Raw genomic sequence first — 20,899 nt, forward strand, 5'->3', positions numbered from 1 at the left:
ATGGGTGTTTGAACATCTGTATATGAAATCTTACCATACTGATGGGTGTTTGAACATCTGTATATGAAATCTTACCATACTGATGGGTGTTTGAACATCTGTATATGAAATCTTACCATACTGATGGGTGTTTGAACATCTGTATATGAAATCTTACCATACTGATGGGTGTTTCATAGAAGACATTATCAAAGTAAGAAGTATACTAGTAATGATTTATTTTGAACAACATTTACATTTATTACATACAGTAAATATGGCCTGCCATATAGTTAAATCACAACCTATACATATAACAATTGTGTATACAAAAGTATTGTTCAAATAGGCTGTAATGCAGTCTAAGGGGGATAACTCTAAATCCTCTATATTTGTGTTTTACAACCTTTATATTGATATTATCGAACTGATGCTCTAATACAAACGTCCTCTAATGGGTTCTCTATTTAAAAAGTGTTAGCCTAGCCCTAACAAGACGCATATTAAGACGTGTTGAAAATTAAATGTAAAGTCTATTTTTTTTTCGTTCAATTTTCATCGCTTAAATAATTATCGTATTCTCACCCATTTGTACATGAGTTCTTGAAACACTCGTCAATTGTGCTTTGAATCAAGATAAAAAAAAAGGTAAGGAGAAAGATTCAATGATATTTTTAAACAATTGTACTAAATATGAAAGTTATAACTGAAGTAAACAGATTGCTTCTATTGTGTGTGCATTATAAAGGTACTAACAACGGTGCTAGATAAAGTGTCCATTTTGACTAAATGATCAGAAAACGTACAAAAATGAATTACATATATGAGTGAACCTTTCTATGTAAAATGCGCCGACACAAAAACCAAAACAATTTTAACTGGTCTAGTATTCATCTTGTTAAAATAAAGATGTATTGATTTTTGTTAGTGCATATTACCGCATGTTGTTTTAGGAACATACAAATCAATCATTGTATCAGAGCATGCGTTTTTCAATATTCTGTATTAATCTAAATCAATATACTCTATTTAGTATATTGTCTATTACTCTAAGGAATATGTTAGTTATGAAATATATAGGAAAACATAAAAAACAACTTAGTCAAATTGCTTTAAGTTCAAAACATAAATATTTAAAGTCACAGTTCACAAGAATTGATTGATTAGTAATTGCTTTACGCCGTCTAATCACAAAACAGTTATATCGTAGCGAGAGAAACAAGTACAACAAATAGAATATATGTTAGGTGCCATTGTTAAAATGTGAAGAAATATTAACGTTGCACAATGTTTCATCAATGTAGTTCTGTTGATTGAATCATAATTTGTCTTTTATTCTCAATTCAAAGGTGAAGCATACCATTTTATTTTAGTGTTTAAATCTATCAGAGAAATTCAACAATAGAACGATATGATCTCAAATTTGGATTGGATAGAACGGAACAAAATTCAATTTGTGATTCAATATAAAAACCTCAAAATGCAGATCAATACAAAACACACTAAAAATATATATTTTCTTATTTTAACCGTTCAAAATGGTTGACAATGGTACTTTGAGGACATGATAAACCTAATTTTTATACAACTATTTATCTAAAATGAAACAGTTTGTCGTATACAGTTTAGTCAACACTATAATGTTGACTGATCTAATTGACAATTTATCTACAGAATACTGTTTCATAAATATAAATACTCTATCGTATGGTACTGTAGTCTAAGAGATATCTTTCTCAATTAAAAGTTCTTCTTTATCCTAGTTTCTGTCAATTGTGTATTGACACCAAGTAATGAGGTGATAACATATTTTGATTTATCAAAAACGTTCGAAATCTTGTAATCTATCTGAAGGTTCCACACTTTCACACATTGTCCTTTCTTTCTTTCTCTTCATTTCCTCCAGTCTTTCCTTCAGTCGCCTTTCTTGTGCCTCTTTTTTAGCTGTCAGTCTGCAAAATTTTAATTTCAAAGTTTGAGAAACATAAATAATGAAGTACATAGAATTGTTTAACAGTTCCATGTTAAATTATTGATCCTTAGAATAAATATTGTAAAAGGATCGAAAGTTTATCCTATGAATGCGGCGTTCACACATTGCCGATAATTGCTCCGGTTTGAGATCACGAAAAGTAAAAAAGTCGGATTACTATCCTCAATTATCTAGAATGTCCTATCATTGCCTGAACGCAGACGTTAAAGTTCGTAACAGATCACTAAGAGTCGGGTATGGTCCGAACAGTTCGGAGAAGCACCTCGACAGTTAAGTTCGGCCCGTAAAGCTGGGGTCACACATTCACGACCTTTCCCGATTTAAATTTGTCAAAAGTCTGATCAAGATCCTGTGAATCTTGGATGAAAATTCAAACTTTAATCTAAATTTATGAAAAAATAAATTTAATCACGACAACAATCAGATATTGTTCAGGAAGCGTCGATATTCAACCGTTTCCAACCGAATTTATCCTGATAATCCCGTTCTAAATCCGCTTCTAATACGATTTGTATCTTTCGCCAGGTAAAATTCGACCGAGTCTGTCACGACTGCGTCCCGATTCTACCGAATGTAATCCGACAGAAATCAGATAGTGACAAGACAGTGAACCGACGCTGACGGAAGTTATCCGTTCGAAAACTGTCGGCATACTCGGGATGCTCAGGTACTGTCGGAACGTAATCCTATCACGGTCCGCTCTATCGCATTGCAAAAGGCTTTGTCTGGTCTCAGTCGTATTGTATTCTGTAATTGTCGGGACTCTGACGTGGGTTTCATTGACGAATTTAGAATTAATAACGGGACTGTTTCGGAACGGTTTCGGCAAAAACGGTTCGCAATCGACAAGATATGGATGCAATCTGGACTCAATCGGCAGAAATAGTTATCAAAGGTACCAAGATTATAATTTAATACGCCAGACGCGCGTTTCGTCTTCATAAGACTCATCAGTGACGCTCATATCAAAATATTTATAAAGCAGAAAAACAGCAATGAAAAATTTCTCTAGATCATTCCCGTTCCACAGGACACCGTCCCGAATACACAGAACATTGTTAGGAATTCGATCCGATACAGCTGAATCTGTCACGACATAGGCACGATTGTAATCCGATTAGACAAAATCGGCTGAGTTTCCCCGAATGTTACGGGACGCACCTAACTGTCGGGGTGCTTTGCTGAACTATTCGGACCCTTCACGACCAGTAGGAATCTATTACGAACTAAAACGACTGCGTTCAGACAATAATAGGACATTCCAGATAATTGAGGATACTAATCCGACTTTTTCACTTTTCGTGTCGTATCGCTGTCAGATCTCAAACAGGAGCAATAATCGGCAATGTGTGAACCTCGCATTAAGCTCAAAATACTATTGATTTCTGAGACATTTTAAAATTATATTTATCCTTCTTCTAAATTGATGTTAAAAAGAGAGAAAAATACAATTTATAAACACTTGTTTTAAATACAGCAATGGAGATTTGTAGCAGTGTGTATGCTATTAGATGACTGATTGCAAGAATGACATTTCCTGGCTCATGTACACTTTAACTTACTGTTTGTCCATCATTAACGCCTTCTCTAATAATTCCAGGGCTTGTTCCTCCCTCGACTTGTGTGTTTCTTTCCTTCTAGCTTTTCTTTCCTCTAGCAATTCTGTTTGCCTGTATCTTTCTGTTGCTAACTTATTGTCAGCAGTCGACAGATTCTGCATAATGGCATCGGTTTCCTGAAATAAAAATATGTTTATTGCGTGTTATGAATAAAAAGACATGAAATATAACCATCAATTAAACAGAAATCCAATAAAAATTAAAAAAAAAAACATAAACAGACTTAGACTAGGTGTCGTGAACAAACAACGACCATTACTTCGTTATCTTGATCAATAGACCAGGATCTTTATTACAGCATGTAGTTATCTTCATGAAAAGACAAAAACCTATAGTACATGTTGAAAACCTAATGAGTAGACGGAAAATTTGTCTTCATTCTAATATCTTCACTGCCCATAATTTACAAAAGACGTGGATAATCCAAAACAGACTATTAAAGATCTGTTATCGTTATTTTTTTTTATAGTAAATTACTATTTTCATCAAGGTTATATGGTGGGGTTGTTGTCGCTTTGACACTTTCCCCATTTCCTTTCTCAATTTTATATGTAACATAAACTAAAGATTCGTGTCATATTTTCGTGTCTAAAGTCCTTACACATGTTACACCAGAAACATGTCATAAATATATCTTTTAATTAAAGAAGTATTTTGCAGATCATGTGCGTTGGCTTCTAATGATGATTGGATTACCAAAAGATATTCAAATCCGAACAAAAATAGATAAACATGTTAATATGAACAAAATGGACAGATAAAACTTAAATCAGTTATCAAAGGAAATCACATATTTACATGCATAATATGTGAGAATCATGATCAGTTATGTGATTAAAGCCACGTAATATCATAATATTGATGGTTAGGAAGAGGAATAAAGTAGGTACTCATTCTGTGGTTTTTTTATTAACCCAGGATGCTGACGGTTTAAATGATTGTACAATGTATTCCTCCTTCCATACATCAATATTGAAAAAAAATACGAGCCCGTCGAATCGTGATAATTTGTATAGCGATCAAGATTATTATTTCAGTTACTTACATCTTACTGATGAAGGATATTATTTATCCCGGACCGATATATTTAACATTTGTTCATGATTTTATGTTTTTTTGTGATATTGTACCCTTTTTGGACTTGATATATATACCCACACATTTTTGGGAAAATGCATGCTCCACAGATACAAGTTCGCAGGAAATTGTTGAACCTTCCATATTGATATCAAAAAGCCATGGGTAATGCTTAGCAACTCAATATGGAAAATATCAGAAATAAATTACTTTCTCATATTGCTTATAACTTATTCATAACGGTTTTGTCATTAAGCGTAGCTTTGAGTAAGTATCTGATATTTAACTGATTCTATTTCTGCAGTACTATGTCATTTAAACAAAATTGAAATACATCTATTATAAATATATTAATTTCAATATTTAAATGTTCATTTTGTAAATAAATAAATTGTACAAATCTTAGTAAATCTTGATGAACAATAGCTCAGAATTATTACTTATAACAATTATTATATTATTATTGCAAATTAGAAATTTTGGATATGCAAAGTATGTCTGTTTCTTATTTAGAGATCATGGGTCATGAGGATCGACGATTTAAGCAATAATTTTATTATATTTCCCCCCATATATCGATGATAAGAGCAATGATTTCTTTTTGTCATATATCGATGATAAGAGCAATGATTTCTTTCCCCCCTTATATCGATGATAAAAGCAATGATTTTCCCCCCCCAGATATCTATGATGAGAGCAATGACTTCTTTTTTTCCAATATGTCGATGATAAAAGCAATGATTTCTCCCCCTTGTATTGATGATAAAAGCAATGATTTATTTTCCCCAGATATCGATGATAAGAGCAATGGTTTCTTTTCCTTATATCGACGATAAGAGCAATGATTTCTTTTTTCCAATATATCGATGAAAAGAGCAATGATTTCTTTTCCCCCTTATATCGATGATAAAAGCAATGATTTCTTTTCCCCAGATATCTTTGAAAAGAGCAATGATTTCTTTTTCTCTTTATATCGATGATAAAAGTAATGATTTCTTTTCCCCAGATATCGACGTTTAGAGCAATGATTTTTTCCCCAATATATCGATGAAAAGAGCAATAGTTTCCCCCATATTTCGATGATAAGAGCAACCATGATTTCTTTTCCCCATATATCGATGATACGAGCAATAATTTCTTTTTTCACATATATCGACGACAAGAGCAATGATTTTGCCCCCATAAATCGACCATAAGACCAATGCTTTCTTTTTCCTATATATCGATGATAAGAGCAATGAATTCTTTTTCCCCATATATTGATGATTCTAACGAGCAATGATTTCTTTTTTCACATATATCGATCATAAGAGCAATGATTTCTTTTTCTCCATATATTGATGATTCATACGAGCAATGATTTCTTTTTCCCCATATATCGATGAAAAGAGCAATGATCCCCCCCACATATCGATGATAAGAGCAACCATGATTTCTTTTCCCCATATATCGATGATACGAGCAATAATTTATTTTTCACATATATCGATATTAAGAGCAATGATTTTGCTCCCCATAAATGGATCATTAAGACCAATGATTTCTTTTTTCCATATAACGACGATTTGAGCAATGATTTCTTTTTTCCAATATATCGATGAAAAGAGCAATGATGTCTTTTCCCCCTTATATCGATGATAAAAGCAATGATTTCTTTTCCCCAGATATCTTTGAAAAGAGCAATTGTTTTTTCCCATATATCGACGATTAGAGTAATTATTTCTTTATTCCCAATATATCGATGAAAAAAGCAATGATTTCCCCTCATATATCGATGATAAGAGCAATGATTTCTTTTCCACATATATCGATGATACAAGCAATAATTTCTTTTTTTTCCCACATATATCGATGAAAAGAGCTTTAGTTTCTTTCCTTATATATCGATAAGAGCAATGATTTCTTTTTTCCCATATATCGATTAAAAGAGGAATGATTTCTTTTTCCCCATATATCGATGATAAGAGCATTGATTTCTTTTTTCCCTTATATCGATGATTAAAGCAAGGATTTCTTTTCCCCAAATATCAATGATAAGAGCAATGATTTCTTTTCCATATATCGACGATAAGAGAAATGATTTCTTTTTTCCCAATATATCGACGAAAAGAGCAATTATTTCCCCCCATATATCGATCATAAGATCAATGATTTCTTTTCCCAATATATCGATGAAAAGAGCTTTGGTTTCTTTCCCCCATATATTGATGATAAGAGCAATGATTTTCCCCAAATATCGATGATAAGAGCTTTGGTTTCTTTCCCCATATATCGATGATCAATAATTTCTTTCCCCCCATATATCGATGGAACGAGCAATCATTTCTTTTTCCCCATATATCGATGATAAGAGCAATGATTTCTCTTGCAGGTTAAAGACACCCTTGTAGATTTCGAAAAAGAGTAGGCTAATGCCGCTACAAGGCAGCACTCGTACCCGCAGAGTGGAAAGGGATTAATATAAGTTGCAAAACTTGTTTCCCAATCCACTATAAAAAAATATGTTTAAATTAGATTAAATTTAAATTAAAAATGATTTCTTTTTCCCGTATGTTGATGATAAGATCAATGATTTCTGTTACCCATATATCGAAGATAAGAGCAATGATTTCTTTTCCCCCATACATCGATTATACGAGCAATAAGTTCTCTTTTCACATATATCGATAGTAAGAGCAATGACTTTTCCCCATATATTAATGATAAGAGCAATGATTCCTTTCCCCCTATATATCGATGATACGAGCAATAATTTCTCTTTCACATATATCGATGAAAAGAGCAATGATTTCTTTCCTCTTTATATCGATGATGAAAGCAATGATTTCTTTTCCCAAGATATCGTTGATAAGAGTAATGATTTCTTTTTTCATATATCGACGATTAGAGCAATGATATCTTTTTTCCAATATACCGATTAAAAGAGCTCTGATTCCCCACCTATATATCGATAATAAAAGCAACCATGATTTCTTTTCCTCATATATCGATGATACAAGCAATAATTTCTTTTTTCACATGTATCGATGATAAGAGCAATGATTTTGCCCCCATAAATCGATCATAAGATCAATGATTTCTTTTTCCCATATATCGATGATATAAGCAATGATTTCTTTTCCCCATATATCTATGATAAGAGCAATGATTTCTTTTTCCCCATATATTGATGACTCATACGAGCAATGATTTCTTTTTTCCCATATATCGATCATAAGAGCAATGATTTCTTTTCCCCCATATATTGATGATTCATACGAGCAATGATTTCTTTTTTTCACATATATAAATGATAAAAGCAATGATTTCTTTTTCCTATATATCGATGATAAGAGCAATGCTTTCTTTTACCCATTTATCGTTGATAAGAGCAATGATTGTTTCCCCTATATATTGATGATTCATACGAGCAATGATTTCTGTTCCCCATATATCGATGATAAAAGCAATGATTTCTTTTCCTCATACATCGATGGAACGAGCAATGATTTATTTTCCCCATATATCGATGATAAGAGCAATGATTTCTTTCCCCCATATATCGATGATAAGAGCAATTATTTCTTTTTTCATATTTATCGATGATTAGAGCAATGATTCCTTTTTTTGCTAAAGTTCAGTTCTCATTCACATTATCTGCCCTAGCATCTAGCTTGAATGTGACTCATTTAGAACATTTTACGGCTATTTTCTCTTTAACACAACGGTATACTGGCATGGTTACGGAAACTTATCAAAATGTATTAGGCACATGATGAAAACATTAAAAGTCTGCAAATTTCGATTGAAACTCAAAATTGTAAATTAATAATCTCAAAATATTGTCAATAACTTGAAACTTTTTATATTAAAATCTTGATTTTTTTAATTTTTAAAGTAGAAATTTTTTCTTTAATAACTCACAAATTTCGACTTTTCAAAAGTAGAAATTTCGACTTGATTACCAAAATTCGACTAAAAACTTGTCACTGTTCACTTAAGCTTTAGTTGACTGTTACATGTAAACCGTCTCTTTAGCTACCATTTAATTGTGCCTATCATTCCTTACATCACAAAGGAATGTCTAATGAATTTCTAAGCAGGTAAGAATTATATACAACAGTTTCAATTCTTCCTGATCTGATATTGATTGGCAAACAAACAGCAGCAGTAAACTTCAGTTAAGTATATCACGCTGGAGTCATGAATGTACAGTTTGATCATATATATGATTTCGACATTTCCATGTAAATGTAGCATTCAGATTTGTTATGCGTTGAATTGTATCATCACGCATCAAAAAGGGTTAGTTTATTGGTGAATGAGAGGGATGAAGGTAATAATGTTATTCACATGAGTAAAAGTCACAAATAAAAGGAACATCTTTAAAATATATATGTGTATAACATAAATTTATTAAACAGATAAGTAATTGTTCCTTAGCCTTGAAAAGGGATTTCTTTAAAATTTTAATTATGCAAAGGATAAATTTATTTGCACCATGAAGACGTATATAAGTACCAAGCCACTTTATCATTTTGTTTTCTTAACATTTTTTTGAGAATGATTGATATTTATTGAATACGTTTAAATTGAAAAGTTTTTTGACAGTTAATGATCCAAGAAAAATACAAATTAAAATGTTTTTTTTAAGTAAGTGTTTTCTTATTAAAAGAAAATTATCTTAAAACTGATTTGTGACTTTTTGTCCTTGACTTTTTGTCTGTAACTTTTTGTCTAATGACTTTATGTCCTACATTCAGTTTTAAACACACTAGACGATTTTAATAAATTTCTTAAAACCATGTATTGGGATGTTGATGTACATTCCTATTTTGGAAGAACTGTTGAAATGCTATGTAATATAAACACATAAACTTATCAAGTCATATAAAATGAAGTAATTGTATAATAACCGCTTGTAAAGCTTTCTTGCTCATTATAGGGCTGGGAGTAGGTAAACTTCTTGATGACTGAGAATTGATGGGTCTTTCAACAGGTGCCATGGATGGTACACTTAGTGATGAAGGACTCCTGGATTCATTAAACTGAAGTCTACTTTGTTCTTTCCTTTTCATATAGTCTTTGACACTTGCTTTATTCTCATCCGATCGTTCGTCTATAAAGGAAATACGAGAACTATTTCTGGACGACCTACTTTTTCTTCCTTTCTCGTCTAGGTACTTGTTGACACTATTCCGTTCATAATCCATACGTCGCTGTTCTGTAATAAGAATAACAGGTAATTAGATTAACAGGTAATAAGAATATTAGGTAAGAAAAATAACAGGTAAGAAAAATAACAGCTGATGAGGAAACATTATTTAATTATCGAACTTTAATTTCAACATGCAAATAGAAACTTATGTATCATCCTTTTTTATATATTCCTATATATTCTAGCAAAACATGTGAATTTGGTTCATACAGACATGCAAGTACTCATTTTTCAATAATGCTTTCTAAAATGTCGGGTTTAATATTCTTTTGATATAATCGATAAAATACTTAAAATATTTGACTCTGAAGGTTTTTTATGTACCTAACATTCTAGATTCTGCCCTGAGTTGTTCGGTCTCGTCCTCAAAATCCAACATTGTTCCCCTAAGTTCCATCCGACTTTCTTCTATAGCGTCAATCATGTCCTCTGTTTCTTGTTCGAACAAATCAAGAAGACTCTCCACAAATGCTTTCTAAAATAAATGACATAACAGTTAGCGAATGTAGCCTTGACGAGGGTCTAACTCCCCAATTAGTCACATAATATATAATAAAAGGGTAAAAGAAATATTGCAAATGGTCCAAACAAATAATGAGTGGGATAATTAGTGACTTATACATAAACTACATATAAGATAAAATGATTGTCAAAATGTATCTAATACTCATCTGATTAACATTGCAATGTTTCAGTATCTTACAGTCAAAAAGGTATACCTTTTCAGTAAGAGGAGTTGTTAACGTTCTACTATTCTTGTGAATAGTTCAGGTATTACGCAACCTATATAAAATAATTTCCTTCCTTTGAAACGTATAATTCATTAATAAGACTGCTTCTGCTGACATATCTCTTTGGGTCACCGAGACACACACGCTCCGACAACAGTTCCAGTATATAGTTATCAAAGGTACCAGGATTATAATTTAGTACGCCAGACATGCGTTTCGTCTACATAAGACCCATCAGTGACGCTCATACAAAAACATTTATAAAGCGGAACAAGTACAAAGTTGAAGAGCATTGATGATCCAAAATTCCAAAGTAGCTTGTACGGTAAAAAACTTAAATTAGATCTTAAGTTCTGACTGCATTTTACCTCTTTATAAACCTGTACGGTCAAAACTTAAATAAGAATTGCAGTTTTAATTTACTCGACCTTTTCAGTATCTAAAACGGTAGAAAAACTTATTATAAACTAGACTTTAAAGTTTTCGATCAGTAGCATACTTTTCTTTTAGTTTTGATTGTATTACAATGACAGACTTGGTCACTTCGGTGTTGACATGAATATTAATTATGTGGTCACTTTTATTTTTCTGTTTACAAAACTTTGAATTTTTCGAAAAGCTAAGGATTTTCCTATCCCAGGAATAGATAACCTTAGTCGAATTTGGCACATTTTTTTTAAATTTTGGATCCTCAATGCTCTTTAACTTTGTATTTGTTTGGCTATATAACTATTTTGATATGAGCGTCACTGATGAGTCTCATGTAGACGAAACGCGCGTCTAGCGTCCTAAATTATAATCCTGGTACCTTTGATAACTTTGTACACCTAGCCGTATTTGGCACAACGTTTTGGTATTTGGGTCTTCAATGCTCTTTAACTTTATACTTGTTTGCCTTATATCATACAAAACAGTAATATAGAATATATAATGTAAACTCATTATATCATACGAAACAGTAATATAGGGTTATTGCATGAATATTGGGGAATATTGTCCCGAGTAGAATTTTATATTGCACGAGCTTGCAATATATGTTCTACGAGGGACAATAATCCCCAATATTCATGCAATAACCATTTTATTGTATAGCAATATAATATTTGAAAGTAAAAATTGAAATATACTAATATTTTGTCGTTGATGACGTCATACATTTTGATGATTTATTGCACTAGTGTAATAAATAATTTATTGCACGCTTACTTTTGGTTACTTTCTGTGGGAAATACAATAATATAGAATATATAATCATACGAAACAGTAATATATAATATATAATCATACGAAACAGTAATATAGAATATATAATCATACGAAACAGTAATATAAAAAATAGAGACATGTTTAAAACTCATTATATCATACGAAACAGTAATATAGAATATATAATGTCATACGAAACATTAATATAGAATATATAATGTCATACGAAACAGTAATATAGAATATATAATGTCATACGAAACAGTAATATAGAATTTATAATGTCATACGAAACAGTAATATAGAATATATAATGTCATACGAAACAGTAATATAGAATTTATAATGTCATACGAAACAGTAATATAGAATATATAATGTCATACGATATAGTAATATAGAATATATAATGTAGATCGTGGTCAATAGAAATATGGATTATGTTGACATTTTACAATGTTTAAGTAGATTAGTTATTGGTCACTTTGCATATATTTGAGCTTCAGAATTAATAATTTATAGAAAGGTCCAGGATGCGTTGTCAGGATTGAATTCTGATATATTCAAGGAAGAGATGTGTTTATCATAAACCGGATCTTGATTATCGATGTAACTGTATATAGCATAGTTAAATGTTTCGTTAATGTTACCGACATGTACTATTGAAACTATTTAGAACAGTTAACTTCGTGTACAGTTCAATATCTACTTGAAAGAAAGCAATTATAACACATTCCATCTATATTGATGATTTAATAATTTCCTTGCTTGGTAAAACATAATTAAATTAACAATGAACTATATGTACATTGCAGAGTCATTGCACAATTGAGTGATGTAATGGAAATTTACAGATATGCGATCTTCACAGTTTTAACAAGACATAATAAGATGCGAATGGAATGCTAAAAAGAGCATTTCAAGACATTATACAATTATTGACTTTTGATGACGTTGGTAAGTCATTGGATCAACTGAAATCAAAAATTGACAATTGTTTTATTAATATCTGACTTTTTATCCTTTTAAAATTTGCAAGTATTGACTCAAGATACCTTTGCTCGCGTTTAAAACTGATCACCGTTTTTATATTAAATTTGTGCATGTGCTTTGTAGTTGCTTATTATCATAAGTTTAAAAATTCCACAAATTAAGTAAATTAAAAAAACAAACTACACCTTAAAAAAACAAAACAATCAAGAGCAGAGAAACATACACCGGGAAAAAAAAGACTAAGAAAAAAAAAACCTGGAAATTTACTTAACGTCGTGAACGTTGCCTTAGAATATCTATATTAAGGTACACGGACGCTGTTCCAAATCTATTTAAGATGCTATACGGTGTAAGCTGCTATGAGTAGGCTCTATGGTATTGGTTTATGCGAGCATGATAAAGATTTTTAGAGAAATACTGTTTCGTGATCACTGATATTGGTAATCACAAAACGGTACGACTTGTGGATGTGTTTTTCTCTCTTTTTTGGTATTGTTTTGTTAATGATGTTGTGCTTAAAGATTATGGTTTGAGGTTGAGTTTGGTAGTGGTGTTACACTGTAGGTGTAGTAGTGTTACAATGTAGATATAGTAGTGTTACAATGTAGGTATAGTAGTGTTACAATGTAGATATAGTGGTGATATAATGTAGATAAAGCGATGATACAATGTAGATACATAAAGTGATGATAAATGTAGATATAGTGATGATTCAATGCAGATAAAGTGGTGATACAATGCAAATATAGTTGTGATACAATGTAGATATAGTGATGATTCAATGTAGATATAGTGGTGATACAATGTAGATATAGTGATGATTCAATGTAGATATAGTGGTGATACTATGTAGATATAGTGATGAATCAATGTAGATAAAGTGGTGATACAATGCAGATATAGTGGTGATACAATGTAGATATAGTGATGATACAATGCAGATTTAGTGGTGATACATGGTAGATATAGTGATGATACGATGTAGATAGAGTGGTGATACACTGTTGATAGAGTGATGATACAACGTAGATATATATAGTGGTGATATAATATAGATAGAGTGGTGATACAATTTCGATATAGTGGTGATACCATGTAGATAAAGTGGAGATTCAATGATAAAAATTAAGGTTTGTGCGATCGTAACTTCAATAAAGAAGTAATTTCAACCGTACTAAATAATCTATTATGAATAAAAAGAGATAAATTTGCATTCTACGTCATCAATAATTTTCTAAAACAACTTTTGGTTCTAATCAATCTCCAATGTTCGTATCGAAATAGGTTTCCGTGTCATTTGAAAATAATGTTAATTACATGTTCAAAAGCCAGAGTTCCAACCTTCTGTCATAATACACGAAAGAGAATAAAAGTGCCAATTTAAAGAATGGTTAGATACAATTACAAAATCAATGTAGTCTTTGTAATGCTAGGGATCACTTTTAAGTAATATCGACCACTACTTTATTTTACTTTCAACTTAATACTAAATAACAGCTCACTATTCGATAGAAAGGTGTGTTTACACATTCAAATTGTAGTTAGTAAGAATTTGCATCGATATTGGTCGAACCTGGGAACATTTAAAACTTAACAGCATCAATATTCCTGAGGAAATAGACAATGACGATCAATAATAATCCAGGACTTTATTTAGAGGTGTCAAAGGGTATCATAGTCTTCAGATGCTCCTTCTCTGGTTTGTATCCCATGACATTCAAAACTTGTTCGAAATAATCGAACATGCTCTGGTTTGTGTCCCATGGCCTTCACAACTTGTTAGAAATAGTCGAACATGCTCTGGTTTGTGTACCATGGCCTTCAAACGTTGTTAGAAATAGTCGAACATGCTCTAGTTTGTGTCCCATGGCTTTCACAACTTTTTAGAAATAGTCGAACATGCTCTGGTTTGTGTACCATGGCCTTCAAAAGTTGTTGGAAATAGTCGAACATGCTCTGATTTATGTCCCATGACCTTCGAAGGGTGAAAATGTTAATGAACTCCTCTGGCAATTCGTCCACTTGAATTACATCCATAGACCTTTTTTTCTATACATTACTGAAATATTTGTTTTGTGTTTCTTAACACTTTAGTCAGATATCTCTTACATATCTACCAGTTTAGATTTGGTGAACAGTTTTATTGTTGTAAATAAAGGCAACAGTAGTATACCGTTGTTCGAAACTCGTAAATCGATTGAGAAAAAAACAAATCCAGGTTACAAATTTAAACTGAAGGAAACGCATCAAATATAAGAGGAGAACAACGACACAATAGAAACATGACATTTAAATGTAACACAAACAGAAACGAACTATTATATAACAGTGGGCATTTTCCTGACTTGGTACAGGACATTTTTTTTTCTTTCTTAAAATGGTTGGATGAACCTGGTTTTGTGGCATGCCAAACTTCTCGGTTTTATGGCAATAATAACATTAAAATGACAACATTACATGACAGGACTAAAATACAAATAAATGGGAAATATATAGGACAGAGAAACACCCGAATAATAGCTAACAACAGGTACAAGGTTTAAAATTTAATACGTGCGTTTCGTCCACATAAGACTAACCAGTGACGCTCAGATGAAATATGTCGAAAGCTAAAACAAATACAAAGTCGAAGAGCATTGAGGACCAAAAGTTCCAAAAAGTTGTGCCCAATACGGCTAGGGTTTTCTGTTTGGGATAAGAACATCCTTATTATTTAAAATAGTTCATACTTTTGCAAACAGTAAATTTTACAAAATGACTATATAATAGATATACATGATAAAACTAAAGTGGTGACTAACTACAAAATAAAAACGGATACATTACATAAAACAACTTAATCCAGCACATAAAAATACACAGCCGATAGCTGTAAAATATTCATCCCTTTAAATACAAGAAACATAGTTCTGTTGTTTTGTTGGGGTACTTTTTATGACGTGATCGATATGGATAGCCAATGGAAGATTCTGATTAAAAGGGAACTTGTATACTACGTCACGTTTCTCTGCCTATTTAAGAATTTCGTCGGTGGTTTATATCCAATTGATTTGTCCTTTAGGAATCTTAGTGATAGTTCGTTTATCTAAATTTACTATATTTTCTGGGGGTGTAGTTAGTGTCTACTCGAGGGAGATTTATAGTTTGACCTATTGTATGGACATCTACTGTGGACTTTTTTTTATTAGTAGGTTATTAAGTTATAAGCCTTGCAACTTTGATAACTATTCACATACGTTTTGTCCCCGAGGGTATTACCAGCCCAGTAGTCACCACTTCGATAGTGACATGAAGATCAATTATATGGTCATTTTATAAATTTACTGTTTGCAAAAGTATGAATTATTTGAAATACTAAGCATGCAGAGATCACCATAGCCGTGTTTGGCACAACTGTTTGGAATTTTGGGTCATAAATGCTCAACTTTGTACTTGTTTGGGTTTCAAACTATTTTGATCTGAGATGAGTCTTATGTAGACGAAACGCGCGTCTGGCGTATTAAATTATAAGCCAGTTACCTTTGACAACTATTTACACCACTGGGTCGATGCCACTGCTGGTGAATGTTTCGTCCCTGAGGATATATCACCAGCTCAGTAGTCAGCACTTCGGTGTTGACATGAATATCAATTATATAGTCATTTTTATTTTCCCTTTTTGCAAAAGTATGAATTATTCGAAATACTAAGGATTTTCTTATCCCAGGCATAATTCACCTTAGCCGTATTTGGCACAACATTTTGGAATTTCGGGTCATAAATGCTCTTCAACTTTTTACCTGTTTGGCTGTCAAATGTGAACGTCATTGATGAGTCTTATATAGACGAAAGAGTCGTCTGCCGTAATGAATTACAATTCTGGTACTTTTGATTACTATTTACACCACTGGGTCGATGCCACTGCTGGTGGACGTTTTGTCCTCGAGGATATCACCAGCCCAGTAGTCAGGACTTCGGTGTTGACATGAATATCAATTATATGGTCATTCTAAATTTTATAAATTAATTGTTTGCAAAAGTATGATTAGTTATCAAATGGTACCAGGATAATAATCTTGTACGCCAGACGCGCGTTTCGTCTTCATAAGACTCATCAGTGTGTTCATATCAAAAAAGTTATAGAGCCAAACAAGTACAAAGCTGAAGAGCTTCAAGATCCAATTATTCGAAATACCAAGGATTTTCTTATCCCAAGCATCGATCACCTTATCCGTGTTTGGCACAATTTTTAGGAATGTTGTGTCATAAATGCTCTTCAACGTTGTACTTGTTTGGCTTTCTATCTTTTTTTTTTTATCTGAGCGTCACTGATGAGTCTTATACGCGTCTGGCGTATTAAATTATATGCCTGGTACCTTTTATAACTATTTATTTTTCGTTGTCATTTATATTTTTGTCTTTGATTGATACATTGGTTCAGTCTACCTTCTGTTTCTAATAATATCAAATTATAATATGAACTAGCTTCACCTACAAAAAGATCAGTTGAACACAAGAACAGCATCTCGACATAATCTGACAGTGTTTCTTTGTTTTTAATGATTACATTTTTCTTACTACTGATATGATAAGCGGACGTGACGTCAATTTGTTTTGAAACAGCGTGTTTAGTTTTGGTTGAGTAAGTAGACAGAACACGGAATCGATCACATAGCTCTTTCAGTCTCATTAATATTTCCGATTTACCTGAAATCTGCCAGCACAATTAATAGGATTAACCACATTCCGTATGGTTCAATATCCACACAAGTTAAATTTAACCAGTTCCACAATAATAAGAATCATAAAGAACCGTAAAGGTTGTGCACTGAAGTTTATGTTGATTTTTTTATACTGATGGGTTGTTGACTTTTTCGCAATATTCCTTTTTATTAATGAAATTTACACGTACTGATCATTGTAAAATATAGGCATCAAGGATACAAAAAAGTTAAAGATAAACGTTTTCAGAAATGGAACATTATGAATATTATAGAGTCAAATTAAAGGAAAATAACAAACTCTGACATTTTACTGAACTGGAAAAAAACAAACCCAAACAAACAAAACAAACAAAAAAATTATTAAACAAAACAAAAATAACACACAAAACAAAACAAAACCAAAGTCAATATGAAAAATAAGCTCCCCAGGAACATAGAACTTAAAACAAATATCACCACAAGTTATTGACGGAGAATTTAATTATAACATTGTTTATCTAAGACTTTGAATAAAACCAATTGTTCCATTTTTAGGACTATTGTGTTAGTACATCAATAAAAGTACTTAGTCTAACATTTAAATATTGACTGCTAATGGAAACTATTTTTGATTACACTACAGATATCAATTATAAGATCAATCGACACCTTCTTTTACATAAACTTTCACAATAAAATGATTTGTTTATACAAGCGAGACGAAAGAAAAGAGACAGTCATAAGTAGACAATCACAGTGTAGACAATAAACTGACAACGCAAAAAGAAAAAGACCAAACGACGAACATCAGAATATAAAACACAAAATTGAAGACTGCTCACACGAGCCCGAACAAAAAACAGGGGTACAACTTTTATAGGACCAGAATATGAAACATTACATTGAAGACTGCTCAACACGAGCCCGAACAAAAACCAGGGGTACAACTTCTATAGGATCAGAATATGAAACACTACATTGAAGACTGCTCAACACGAGCACGAACAAAAACCAGGGGTACAACTTCTATAGGATTAGAATATAAAACACAAAATTGAAGACTGCTCAACACGAGCCCGAACAAAAACCAGGGGTACAACTTCTATAGGATTAGAATATGAAACACTACATTGAAGACTGCTCAACACGAGCCCGAACAAAAACCAGGGGTACAACTTCTATAGGATTAGAATATGAAACACTACATTGAAGACTGCTCAACACGAGCCCGAACAAAAACCAGGGGTACAACTTCTATAGGACCAGAATATGAAACACTACATTGAAGACTGCTCAACACGAACCCGAACAAAAACCAGGGGTACAACTTCTATAGGATCAGAATATGAAACACTACATTGAAGACTGCTCAACACGGGCCCGAACAAAAACCAGGAGTACAACTTCTATAGGATAAGTCGGTTTAGAAGTGCAGTTTCTCGTTTTTATACTGTAATTCAAATATATCAGAAATTTTGCTTTTCCGCATATTTTAGATTGTTGAATTTTTTTTTGCAATTAGTTGCATGTTTTCTATGCATCCTTGACATTATTAGCCGTTTAAAAAAAAAAGTACAAAATAGCATCTATTTAATTTCTATTCTATTGGAAGATTTTTTGCAATGTTTCCCCCCAAAAAAACTTAAAACTGTATCAACACAAACTAAAAGATACACAAATCACACCAGAAGCGGTTACTGTATAACTTCGGGATTAATACTATCGTGTATGTACAGGTTCAAATAAGCATGGATGACAAACATTATGGGTTCTAGAAAAAATGCACAATCAAAACAAATTCGCTTTTTTTTTTACTGTTTTCAGAAAATATGCAAATCTTTTAATAGCTGTTCGGACTTTAAAATATTTAACCTATCTTTTAGGTCCTTGTATAAACCGTTTGAATAAAACAAACCAAAGAAGACACTGCTCATTTCAGTGTTAGAAGTCGATTATTGGGACAATACAAAAAGAAAATAAAGGTTTCACAATATATACGACTTAATCTTAAGATACTTCTTAGTTGCATTAATAAAAGAGAAATAAAAGTACCGAGATTGCTAAACTAAAAATAAATTACCCGCACATGTGAAAATAGTATTTTGATTTTTCCTTTCAACTTACCCGCACATGTGACCTTATTCCTTTGATTTTTCCTTTTATATTACCCGCACATGTGGACTGAGTATTTTGATTTTTCCTTTAACTTACCAACACTTGTGGACCGAGACTTTTTTTTTTCTTTTTTGACTTACCCGCACATGTGGACTGAGACTTTTGATTTTTCCTTTAAACTTACCAGCACATGTGGACTGAGAGTTTTAAATTTTCTTTTAACTTACCCGCACATGTGCACTGAGTATTTTGATCTTTTTATTTTTACATACTCGCATATGTAGACTGAGTCTTTTGAATTTTTCTTTTAACGTACTCGCACATCTGGACCGAGTCTTGATTTTTCCTTATAATTTACCCGCACATGTTGACCGAGTCACATGTGGACCGAGTCTTGATTTTTCCTTATAATTTACCCGCACATGTTGACCGAGTCTTTTGATTTTTCCTTTTGATTTACCCACACATGTGGACCGAGTCTTGATTTTTCCTTTTAACTTACCCACACATGTGAACTGAGACTTTTGTTTTTTTTCTTTTAACTTACACGTACATGTGGACTGATACTTTTGATTTTCCTTTTAACTTACCCGCACAAGTGGACTGATACTTTTGATTTTCCTTTTAACTTACCCGTACATGTGGACTGAGACTTTTGACTTTTCTTTTAACTTACCCGCACATGTGGACTGAGTCTTTTGATTTTGCCCTGAATATCTGGATTTTTTAGTAACTCTTCCATAGCGGTATGTCTGTAACCAAGAAATTGACAACAAAAAAGTTTGTTAAATCTCAATTAAGCAATGTTAACTAGTCATGAAAGTTCAACTGCAATAACATATTTTAAAATGAAGTACGTTCAATTGCTACAAATCACCACATCGTAAAACGTTTGGGAATCCTGCAATTTAAAAGCTAATCAATGATATTACTAATTCATAACCGTCATAGAACTGTCACAGCGCCATCTGGTAATCGATAAGACAAACAATGCATATAAACAATGGTTGCTATGGAGAAAATGATTTTAAAAAGATCTTATCGACATTTTAATACTTAGAATACTATGTCTTATATATAAAATCTCGGTTTCTATGAACTATTTCTTTATTGTTTGGTATCAAAGAAAAAAATCGCATTGACACAACTGAACCATAATTACAGTAGACTAAGTTTAACCAGGTTAAAATCGTTAGAAATAAACTATTGTAATCACATATCCCAACAACTGTTAAAAAGGAGTGTTATTATTGATAGATATGTAAAGCATACGAAATAATATAATACCGAATCACTCAATGGACGGT

At 32.2% G+C, this 20,899-nt stretch overlaps 1 protein-coding gene across 2 annotated transcripts; it reads right to left on the reverse strand.

The window, feature by feature from the left end:
* Nucleotides 1-201: 201 nt before the first annotated feature.
* On the reverse strand, nucleotides 202-20,557 carry LOC139518968 (ensconsin-like). 2 transcript variants are annotated; one of them, XM_071310675.1, is made up of 5 exons: nucleotides 20,269-20,557; nucleotides 10,190-10,340; nucleotides 9,564-9,871; nucleotides 3,535-3,707; nucleotides 202-1,931 (listed from the first exon to the last, which is right to left on the reverse strand). In XM_071310675.1, the coding sequence occupies exons 1-5, from the start codon at nucleotides 20,332-20,334 to the stop codon at nucleotides 1,799-1,801; spliced, it is 831 nt and encodes a 276-aa protein (XP_071166776.1). In that variant the 5' UTR covers nucleotides 20,335-20,557; the 3' UTR covers nucleotides 202-1,798. The 2 variants fall into 2 exon arrangements, with proteins under 2 accessions (XP_071166776.1, XP_071166785.1); XM_071310684.1 differs by lacking the exon at nucleotides 20,269-20,557 and adding an exon at nucleotides 19,646-19,690.
* Nucleotides 20,558-20,899: the final 342 nt, after the last annotated feature.

The sequence above is a fragment of the Mytilus edulis genome, chromosome 1 (genome assembly GCF_963676685.1).
Source record: "Mytilus edulis chromosome 1, xbMytEdul2.2, whole genome shotgun sequence".
Taxonomy (NCBI): Eukaryota; Metazoa; Mollusca; class Bivalvia; order Mytilida; family Mytilidae; genus Mytilus; species Mytilus edulis.

Excerpts from the sequence above, each read along its gene's own strand:
- LOC139518968 (XM_071310675.1), bottom strand. The coding sequence starts at position 20,334 with ATGGAAGAGTTACTAAAAAATCCAGATATTCAGGGCAAAATCAAAAGA. Across the intron at positions 3,708-9,563 it reads GCAAGAAAGCTTTACAAGCG|GAAACCGATGCCATTATGCA; the intron begins GTTATTATACAA and ends TTTTTATTTCAG. Across the intron at positions 1,932-3,534 it reads GCGTTAATGATGGACAAACA|ACTGACAGCTAAAAAAGAGG; the intron begins GTAAGTTAAAGT and ends AAAATTTTGCAG.